Genomic DNA, 11,696 nt, shown 5'->3' on the forward strand with positions numbered 1-11,696 from the left:
AGACTATCTCAACCAGGTGGAAGGAGAGAGCAGACTCCCAGAAGTCCCCTGACATGTGCTCTATGTTAGGTGCACACACACACTCCCTGAACCCCAAATACATTTTTAAAAAGATGTTCAAAATTTAAAACAGGAGGAAACTTAGAAGAACGAATGGCTGCCACTAACCTGGAAATTGTTGTATTTGTAAAGAGTTCCTCCAGTGAGCAGAGGGATGAGACCCAGAGAAGCCACGTCCACGTACTGACTGGGGAAGAGGAAGAGCGTCACCGAGCAGCTGTTAGCTACACAGTCCTTGGCCAGAGATTCATAGACATTTGTTTGAGGCTGGAAAAGTATCTGAAACAAAGGATGAAAAGAAAGTAAAGAAAAGCCACACAAAAGTGGGATTAAAGTTTAAGTTGCTACTTTTTAAACTGAAATTTTCAAGGGGGAAATGTGCTTTCCATTTTCCTTCTTCTAGTTAAGTGGACTGGGCTACAGAGTTGGGTGTCTTCAGTTATCTGATTCCCCACCACCCTAATGGAGCTACTGCTGCCCTAGCTCTGGGGGCGGCACTGTGAGGTGCCTGTGAATGCCTGCACACCTTCTGTCTCATCCAGCTTCCTCTCCTTTGACTCTTCCTCCACTGTCGCAGGTTTGAGCAGAGGCTGACTTCCAGTGAGTGGCGCCTCTACTCCATGACTCATGTCTCCCTAGGGGAGTGTTGTGATACTCGTCTGTGCTTTCCCTTTCCACATCATCCTCTTTCTGCACTTCCCCCTTTTCTTCCATTTCTCCAACAGTCTCATCACTCTGTCTCATGGAGATTGTAGTCGTGGCCATATCGTCCTGAATGTACCCGATTTTGTCTTATATAGATTATATACAGAAAATGTTTTTATTTAGATAATATATCAGTTTCTCTAGGAATATAAAATTCCTTAAATGTTTTTACAATTGAAAAATATTTGTGTAGTCTGGACACGCACATCGGATTTGGCTTCTCACCTTCTTTCTTAAACAAAGGCATCCTGACTCTTGACTCCTCCTAATAACTGATATATGGACATGTCACAGGGTAATCATTTGCAAGTACCTTCTCTTTGTCTGTGTTGATCAGTTTTTTGTCATCTCTGTTTTTGAGCTTCCCTGGTGCTTCAGCAGTAGGCAAGGAGGAGTGGAAGACGAACAGCTTCCCAGGACACTCTGCTGCCTTAAAAATCAAAGAAAAAGCTTCAGTGAAAAATCTTATTTTAAAATAATCAGAAATACATGAAACAAAAGTCCTATCTTATCCCAGTTGGAATGACATCACAAAGAAACAAATAACAAAATACTGTTGGGGATGTGGACAAAGAGGACCCTTGTACACTGTTGGCCCAGTCAGTATGGAAAACAGTACAGAGATTCCTCAAATAACTAAAGAAGAACTCCTGTATGACCCAGCTAGCCCACCTCTGGGGATATGCATGAAGGCCTCTAAGTCCACACACCACAGAGAGAGCTGCACATCTATGCTTATTACAGCACTATTCAAGTAATCATGTACTAAAATCAATCTAGTTGTCCATCGATAGGTGATGGATAAAGAAAATCTATATACACACTATGGGAACTCTATTTAGTTGTAAAGAAGAATGAAGTTATGTTATTTGCAAGAAAATGTATGCAACCGGAAATCATCCTATTAAGCGAAATAAGCCAGGCTCAGAAAGGCGACACATGCTTTCCCTCATTTTGGGATCCTGCATTTTATATACATCTATAAAACCATCTATACTAGCAGAATGGAAACTGGGGAGGAGAAGAGACTAACAAGAGAGCAGGAAAAGGGGAGAGTGTGCTGGAGTAAAAAGGACCAAAGTCCATCATCTACATCAAGGAAATTGTCTTTATGAAATCCGGTACTGTTACAGCCTGTACACCAATCAAACATTTCAGATATTTCTGCAGCCTCTTACCAGGCTTTTGAATGTGGCTTTCCCTGACATACTGCTTTTAAAACCACTGTCAGAGCAAACAGCTTGTGTCTGTGTTTGAACGGCTACCACCATATTTCCCTCAAATTTAAATGTCCTTCTCCATCTGTTTACTATTTTCAAGACTTATTCTTTTACTGTAAAAAGGAAAATGAAGAATTCATCATATTGAGATTTCCTGGGTTAATTGGATTAAAATTAAGGTAATAAGGTACAATAAAACATTCAGGTCTCAAAAAATAAATTAAAAATACACTTTTTCTTGTCTGAGCCATTCATTACAGTGAAGTCCCTTAAAGAACTCACTACAAAAGATCCCCATGTCCATCTAGACACCGGCTAATGGCAGAAGTATTTAAATTTATACTGTAGGTGTTCAGATCACACATCCTAGTCTCCACATGCCAGGGTTAGAAACCTGGGCTCGACAAAACTCAAAAATCTCAATAAAATTTTACTAGCTTAGTGACTTCAGGAAAATTATTTTTTCTAAGCTTCATTTATATAATACATGACATAGAAATAGTAACTACATAAAATAAATGTTGAAAGAATTTGACAAGTCAGCAAATGATGCTATTCATAATAAGCATACTTAATTGTCTTGTTAAATGAACTATAAGGTAATACTCTAAAGAACAAATGCACAGTCTATTAAAAAACTCAACATTGTGAAAATATAGAGTATCTGGGAGCTGGTGAGAGGGCTCAACAGATAAAGTGGTTGCCATGGGAGCATGAGGACTAGAGTTCAGATCCCCAAAACCCACATAAAAACCTTGTAGGAATGGAGGCTGCCTCTAATCCCAGCACTCAGGCAACAGAGGCAGGGAAGACTAGCCAGGATTAGCAAGCTCCAGGTTCAGGAGAGACCCTGCCTCAGTAAACAAAACGAAGAGGAATCCAGGAAGACAGTCAATGTCTACTTTGGGCGAGCACACACAGACATCGCGTGCGCGTGCACACGCGCGCGCGCACACACACACACACACACACACACACACACACACACGAAGTTACTAGGAAGTCAAAAGAATAAACTACACACAAACTCCAATAACAACACAGCAGTTTCTGCTCTTATGGAATGAATGATAATCACCCAGAATTTACCTGGTGAGTTGGAGGAGACACTTTCTCTATTATTCATATTAATAATCTCTTTACAGAGGTTTTGAGGAGATCTATGATTAAAGACACATAGACTAGCACTAAGGGAAGAGGGCTAGAAATACTAAGATGGTTAGGGAAAAGAACTATCTGCATTAGAAAATCTATCTTGTCTTATTATCTTTCTTGGTAATTAAGGCTGAAAGAAGAAGCATCATGACCTAGAATGCTTATCAGGACCGATCACAGGAAGCGAACCTCTCTCCCCATGAAGACACTGAACGACGCAGAGCACATTAACTAAACATTCATCAGAAGAAGCAAGCTTTCTTCAGAAATTTATTTCTTATTTCAATCATAATTATTATATAAGCTTAGGGCAAGAAAGCACATCATGGTGCAGTCACAATATTACTGGAACAAAAAACAGTCAATAAATGTACAGGTGAGGGATGCAATTGTCCTGGTGTAAGGATGTTCCTAGAGACCACAGGACAAATGATTCCATATGCTGGTAGTCCTCAAGTTATCTAAGAGGAGACCAGAAATCTGCACTTTTGAAAAGCACACCTTATTTCTGTGTGATTCCATGATTTTTCAACTGTGGATTAGTTGACTTTATGAATTCTGCAGCACAGCACCATCATCAGCCTCTGCATGAAATGGAAGAGGACATTGCTTTCCTCACTAGCAGACATGATGGTAGTGTCCACGGACATGTGTCCAACACTGACTGTGCAACGCCAGCTCATTCCGCTTTGTGAGCACAACTCACTGACCTTGTATTTACGAAGTTTTCTGAATTGCTGTTTAGACATTAGATTCTGCCTATTTAAAAAGTTCAAGGTTTTAATTAACTTCAAGGTAATATATACAGTAATATATAAGTAAACATGTAAATATAACAAAAATACAGTGCAAAAGATGCAAAGACATAGGCTACAGTGACTCAGACTCTCAAGAACTAATTGTAGAGAACACTTAGTGTTACAGTAACTGCTGTGCAAGCAGCTTTCGAGCATGTTAGGACTGTTAGGAACGGTGGCTTAGCAGAGTTCACACTAAACTTTAGTTAAAATGTGTATACACAGACTATATATAAATATTATTTTTTCAAATATGCCAATCAGTGTCTAGACCTCTTCTGATCTGCTAACGTACGAATCGGTCTTCTAAGAACTCAGGGCAGCAAGCCTGGCTCATGCCCTTCCTTCCACTTCAGTATCTTCAATACCCTCTTTTCTTCTCATATGCTCTCTTATTAAGCTTTTCAAATCCTTTGCCAAATCACGATTACTGTTAAACCTGTGGGTTACTTAGACGACTCACTCATCCACATAAACACAGTATCATTTCCAGTCCTAACTTAAAACGGAAAGATTTGTAGGGTCTTTATGACATTGTATGTGGGGTGATTTGTTTAACTTTTAGGAGCTTCATTGGAAGGGAGCACATCATTGACAACATATAACATTTTTCAAATCAAAAAAGAACAGACACTTTTATTTTTCGCAAAGAGGAATATAAGCATTGCCAAGGTTTTCTGGTGCCCATTGACGGCTTCCAGTGGGGTGGGTTCTATATCTCTAAGTCACTTCGTGTTCTGAAATGTTATGATCAATTTTACATTAAACTGCCATTTATTCTGACAGTGTCTGAAGGACATCCACAATACCATACATGAACAATCTGATACCATAACTGAATACCTGAAGACTGGAAAACCTAGTCAAGAATCAGTGCACTAGGCTCAAACTATAAAATTAGATACACAGTTTATGTGGGAGTGGTTTGTAACCTCAGTTCTGCACACTGTGGTCTGTTCTTTTTTACTGTTATTGTCATTATTCCTAGTCATTTTATTTTAAAAGTTGATGTGAATGTAATTTTAATAATAAGATTTAAAAACTGACTTTAGGAATGAGCTGTCAAGGTCAACGAGGTTTGACTATTATGCTAAAGAAATGGTTATTTATGGGTCTAGAGAGATGGCTCAGTGATTAAGGGCACTGGCTGCTCTTATGGAGGACTTGGGTTTGGTTCTCAGCACCCACATGATAGCTAACAACTGTGTGTAACTCCTGTTCCAGGGAATCTGACACCTTCTTCTGACCTCCACTGGCACTGTACAACATGGGTGCACCTACATACAAGCAGACAGTATACTCATACACATGAAAAATAAAAATAATAAATAAAATATTTTTTAAGGAGAAACAAAACAAATGGTGATTTAGATGAAGTACCTTTTTCACTTTTCTGTTGCTCTAAAAACAATCAGACATTTGGACTCAGCTTCCCCAGGGAACACAAGGCCAAGGCCTTCCCCCTTCTGGCAGTCAGCAAGGCCCTGAGCGGCAGTCACATCCCCAAGGAAGGAGAAGGCAACATGGGAATTTTTCTCCCCATATCTGATAGTTTCAATATTACTGAACTACTTTTAAAAATGGTTCGTATAAAGTTCATACAAAAGCCAAAGGGAGGAGCTAGGCTGAATCCTGACAGTCAGTTATTCTGATCTAACGGCGCTGGAATGTAAACCCTGGGGGACAGTGTGGCTTGGGCCATTTCCTCCTGAAAACTGTGAGGAAGTTTCGCCTAGGATTTTAAAGAAGACTGTATTTCTTTTCATAAGTAGAAGTCCTTTTTTATCTCTCTGTTACAAATGTTATTTACTAGCTGGTACAGGTGGTTTCTCTTTACCTTGAGAGCTTCCATGCCAGCCTGGATGACCGGAGCAAAGACTGTCTCGTTTTCGTTAGAGTCGGCAAACATCTCTGGAATCTGATCCAACAAACTGAGGAAACAAATGGACAAGAGGCTCTAAACGTGTGGCACGTCTGTCATAAGCTTCAGGAAATACATCGCTGACATTTCAAGCCTAAACACATATGGCATTTATTTTATGCACAGCATGTGTGGGTAATTGTTACTTACGGGGAACAGGTAACACGATAGGAGAAATTTCTCAAGGAACAATATTTTAGCAGTTTGACACCAAAATCTATTTTTTGGATGGAAAATTTATAAAATCACCCTCTTTTTAGATATTTTTCTATTCTCTATGAGATACCCTAAATTCTTGAAATAACAGTTATCAACAAGTATGCTTTTGCACATGCTGGAAATATATTCCTTTCATTACCTTTCTATCAAGGGAAAAAAAAGTTGAGAATGAATATAAAAAAAATTCTTACTTTTAGATAGACACTGGTCTACATTAAAAAGAGATAAACCTAACATAGTGACAAGTTTTGTAATTTATGCCCTAAACTGTTCCCCTCACTAATGACAGAACCAAACAGTATATGTAGTTGAATCAAAACACAATGTAACTTAAAACAGATACTTGATTTGTATTTAAACTATGAAACACTTAATATTTACTTGTGAATCACAGACTGGGATTCTTGGTAGTTGACAAGGAACCCGTCCAACAAAGGAACAAAGACCTCGCTGACATCTGTCACAACCATCATCTGAGCCTGGGCCAAATTACTCTTCACATTGAAGAAATGGAGAACTTTGTTATACGTGATAAAACCAACTCGAACTGCAGATGTCTCTTCTTGCTCTTCCCTGTGAGGAAACACAAAAACCTAACGTCAGGAATGTCCGACTACTGATGATGTTGCAGTCATGGCTTCCTACTTGTCCTTCTACAGTTTTCTCTGTGTTACTAAGAGAACAACCAACTATTCGGTATAAGTTTAGAATGAGACAGGTTTCTATGTGCAATTCAATAAATGTGTTTATTGAAAGTTTTGGTTTATTCTCTGTCGTCATTAGCGAGCAATGGCAGAAGGAGATACATGTTACTTCAAAAATAAGCAGGGTGATAAAGAAAAACATTCTCAAAATTCTAGGCCAATAATTAGATATTGTGGAAACATTTGCTCTAATCTGTTCATGCATTTATTTTCAATTCACAGAAAACTTAAACTTTTAAAATTTCCATGGACAAGCTGATTATAAACACTCATTATAAACAAAGTGGCCTCAGAAGTCACCAAAATGTCAGAACAAATGAAATATTCAGAGCTATGAAGGAAGGCGTTTTACAAAAAGGCTTGTTTACAATCATTCTGTCCCCTCGTCCAAGATAGTCCCTAAGCCGTGGGTGGATGAAGTTTAATAAAAGATTGCAAGAGCCAGGGAGGAGATGCATTACCACATGGAAACAGGTTTACAAACTCCTGGGAACCTGGTTATATGATTCTGTAGCAACGGTGCCAGTATACACAAGTCCCATGTAAATTCAGGTAGACAAAAACCCAGCATAGGACTGGGAAAATGAACAGCAGACCCCAATCTTATCTGAAGAAATATTGGCAACTGATTGCTGCTAGGTGAAGAAGAGCTGATCTTCTATAACAAGGGACTCTAGATAGGCTGACTAGACCTCAGTGGATGGACTTGCACTGCGGAATGGCTGGGGACACTGACGACACAGTAACCCTCAACAGGGATGACAGAGTATATGGGCTCCAGTGAGGGGGCTATGGGAAGGTGCCAGTGGGGATGAGGGGTATGGAGATGATTAAGATTGTTTGAGATGTTCTGTATGAAATACACAAAAATTCAATGAAAACAAATTTAAAAAAGAAAAAAAATAGAATTAGGAGCACCTTAAAAAAATACATCAGAGTTAAAAAAGAAAGAAAGAAAAGGGCTTGCTGCTCCGTGAGATGTTATTTCTGCACACCCTGCACAATCTCAACACAGCAGTGGGCTGGATTTGAAAACAGTATGACCCAGACACATAATACCAAGTAAACTACACTTATAAATACTAATATTGTGAGATCCATGACAAAGCAATTAGAGTTCTAAATCTGTGATAAGGACCATATTATCTTTAGGGAATTCCAAACAAGGTGTGGATACTCCCGGAAGTACAGAAGAGTGAATGCTTCCATTTCAGTCTGGTTAAGGCTGAGTGGCGCAGAACAGTTACCTGCTTACTGACTGCACCCTTGACCCCTCTCTGACTTCCCTAAAACAAAATACTGATGCACTCCAAGCACTCTAATTTTCAATGGCAGATAGTAAGTTCAAGGTTAGCCTGGGCTACAAAAACCTCAAATGATGGATGAATATATAAATAAGCAAAAAGAGTGGACTTGAGCATAAGAAAAAGGGAAATCGAAGTGTCTACGTGGAAGTATCTCAGGTTCAATTTATCAGCTTCCACAGCAGACTTCAGAGTGCAGGCTGACAGAAACTGACTTACACTTCTTTATTGGAGCCTTGTTACGTGGGTAGAGTTTTAAAATGTTCTTATAATCCCCTTCCCAAAGCAACTGGTAAACGTGAACACTTTGGACATTTTTGATATTTCAGAGGTGAGAGCCCTTCTCTCTTGTGTTTACACATACAGATGTACACATTCTCCTGAACTGTGTGACTTCATGTAAGTAAGCACTATACCCATGCTGTGCTGTGCATCTTGCACTGTGGTAGGCTGTGCCAGGCTAAGCAGAGCTGTGTGCAACTGCACTGTGGTAGGCTGCTTTCTGTTGCATCCCTATTACTAAAATCTTGCTTGTCAAGACCACACACAATTTATTCTTCCTCCTCTGTGAAATCTCCAGATGCTACAAGAGAGAAGTAATTTCTTCCTCTAAATTCCTATAAATAATTTTCACTGGACTTTCAGCATTTGGCACCTTTACTTACCATTTCATGAGTGTGGGTAGAAACAATACCCAGCCAAGGCTTATGCAGTGTAGAGTACTAGAGATCTTACTGAGAATGATTACCATGCTGTGAAACTCTGGATTGTGGGGTGGCAAATTAGAGCCTGTGATTATTAACCCTGATTGTCAACTTAATAGAATTTAGAATCACCTAGGAGACACATCTCTTGGTGTGTCTGTGAGAGATTATCCACATTAGGTTAACTGCGGTGGGAGGACTCATCCTGAATGTGCACAGCACCATTCCATGGGGCTGGGGTCCCAGACTGAAAAAAGAGAAGTCAGGGAAGGAGAGATGATGGCTCAGCAGTTAACAGCACTGCTCCTGCACAGGATCTGAGTTCAGTTCCCAGCACCCACACGGGGCAGCTCACTTCTTCCTGCAACTCCAGATCCATAGGATCTGACTTCCTCTTCTGGGCACTGCATGTACATACCCAAGCAGACACACACACTCTCTCTCTCTCTCTCTCTCTCTCTCTCTCTCTCTAATCTGGACTGATAACTCCCATTGGATTTGAGTATATATCAAGTTGATGGGAAAAGAGTGTTCTGGGGTTTACAGGGCTCTTTTCAAATCCAAATTAACCTTTCTTAGAAGTATGTAATCAGAACATCTAACATTATTGCAAAATATTATTTGTCTCCATGGGAACATGTTTTTAAAATTTGTTTGAGACACAAACACTATTCTAAAATTTCCTCCACATTCTAACTACCTCGTTAAATCATATCACAAGACAACTTGACCTCCTCCCCTCCATTGTGTATGAGGTCACAGAGGGGATGTCATGAAGTTAACAGGTTTTGCAGAGCAACATCAAAGATGTTAGTTTAGCAAATGAACCATAAACTCCAAAATAATGCGTTTCCAATATTTTTAAAACTTTTGTTATTCTTTTAAAGATATGTATACAGGCACGTGTGGAGGCTGAAGGACAGCCTTGGGTGTGACCCTCGGGAACAACATCCACTTCCTTTGAGGTAAGGGTCCTCACTGGCTTGGAGCTCACCAATCATGTGAGATTAGCTGGCCAGCCACAATGCCTGGCGTTTTTTACATGGGTTCTGGAGACTAAACTCAGTTCCTTGCATTTGAAATAAAGCAAAATAAAACACAAGCACTTTACCAACTGAGCCTCACCACCATATCCAATATTTGTTCCCCGACAAAGCACATCATCTGTAGGAGGAAATTCACCCTTCTCAAGTTTCTGTAGAATGGGGTGCGAGAAAGCAGTCTCGAGCATTTGCTTGCCACCTGCGGCTCGCTCCAGCTCACTCTTTACCTCAGTCCAGCCTGAAGTCACCTCCGTGTTTTTCAAGCATTCCTACAGCTTTTCCAAACCATCCTCTACAATATTATGACTTCAGCTTAACAGATACAAACAAAACTGCTCCAGGGAGGTCTAGAGCTCACTTATCAAAGCCTTTGTTGGAAAGAATACAGAAGACTGGTCATTCAAAGACCAGGAAGCACTAGGGTTTGAGGACAGCCCACCCCCCAAAGCCCCTGTGCAGAACAGACATTGCGCATGTGTATTCAATGAGACAAGGAAGAGTAGAGGATGTGGCGCGCACAGCATGTCCTGGTCCCTTTATCTTCCGGCACGGCCTCCTGGCAGGCAGGACAGAAGTCCCTGTGCTCCTCAGTCTCCACGCCTACAAGTCTGCTCCTGTTCCAAGCGGCTAGCCCATGCACAAAGACAACTAAAACTTGGCCATGTTTGACACCAGTTTTAGTAGAGGAGATTGAAAATAAAAATGAAAGGATATTACCGGCTACTTCCTGCTAGTTCTCAAATCTCTGTGTAAGGGTTTTCTTTAAGTCAAAATAAGTTTTGTGCACCCCTATCTTACCTTTCGAAGGAACTCTGGTTATTTTTTTCTCTAACAAATTTAATTTGGGCTATGCATATATATTTTTATGGTTGAAATTACCATCAATTTCATTTACTTCTTTTTGCTAAAGCAGGTAACATGCCAAGTAGCCGTTTTGAAGCAGTCTGCAGTTATGAATGATTGGGACCGGGTATGTTCAGCTGCCGGCTGCCAGATTCATCTCCAACGTTCCTTGTCTTTGCGTGGGCTGCCTCCTTGAATGACAGGCGCCTCACACTGCTACCAGGCAGGAAACACAGACAGCTGGGCTGGAATTGTGAGGGTTCAACAGAAGGCTAAAAAGAGACCTTCTCTACATACGACAGCTACCCAGCTCTGGGACCCTTCGGACTCTGCCACTATCAGCAACCACCAGTGTTCATGGAAAATGAATGCTTTGAAAACTCAAGAAAAAACTTCCAAATTTTGGGCTGCTATGCCTTTGGGATTCTCTTTGTAATTTATAACACAGTTTAAAAGGTATTTTTAACCCTGTAATTATTTGTTTTCTCAGCTTGTTTCTTTTGCTTTGTACAAAAGATCACTCTGACATTTTAACTTCTGGTTGTTAGCCTTAGCCTTTAATAGCTGTGCTATCCCTCCAGCCCCACTCTGACATTTTAAACTCAGGAGAATGCTAGAGTTTGAGTTAGAGCTAATTATACAATGTTCTCATTAGCAAAAGGTATCAGTCGGCTACTCTGTACTAATTCAGCAGTACAATATAATTTCTAAAAGAATAGTAATTCCCTTACTTGGGAAGTTTTTCCAGCACGGTCTTCAGTTCTTCACAAATGAGCTTGACAAGCCCGTTCTTTATGTTACTGTATGAAACGTCAATCATGAAGATAAAGGCTGGTGGGTTGGGAGGCTTGTTCTTCTATAGGAAAGCAAAACATCGCATAAACAGATATGAAGTTAGTATATTTCATAATCAACTTTAGACAGTACAAACTCTTGAACACTCATATGTTTTGTTCAATATTTAGGATATAACATTTGTGGACCCAATAACTTTCTAGGAAACAGTCCCTGACTATATATA

The 11,696-nt window shown here is 40.1% G+C and overlaps 1 protein-coding gene across 3 annotated transcripts in view; it reads right to left on the reverse strand.

Moving 5' to 3' along the window:
• The window catches only part of Sec24d (SEC24 homolog D, COPII coat complex component), a 102,509-nt gene that overhangs the window by 18,211 nt on the left and 72,602 nt on the right, over positions 1-11,696 (reverse strand). For all 3 annotated transcript variants that reach the window (XM_008846039.3, XM_008846040.3, XM_029569826.1), the window contains exons 11-15: positions 11,407-11,531; positions 6,459-6,650; positions 5,775-5,868; positions 1,079-1,195; positions 169-339 (exon numbers count right to left, since the gene is read on the reverse strand). In XM_008846039.3, coding sequence (XP_008844261.1) covers positions 169-339; positions 1,079-1,195; positions 5,775-5,868; positions 6,459-6,650; positions 11,407-11,531 — 699 coding nt within the window. The remainder of the gene's footprint in view (positions 1-168; positions 340-1,078; positions 1,196-5,774; positions 5,869-6,458; positions 6,651-11,406; positions 11,532-11,696) is intronic.

Source organism: Nannospalax galili, unplaced genomic scaffold (assembly GCF_000622305.1).
Source record: "Nannospalax galili isolate Female #2095 unplaced genomic scaffold, S.galili_v1.0 scaffold142, whole genome shotgun sequence".
NCBI classification, from domain to species: domain Eukaryota; kingdom Metazoa; phylum Chordata; class Mammalia; order Rodentia; family Spalacidae; genus Nannospalax; species Nannospalax galili.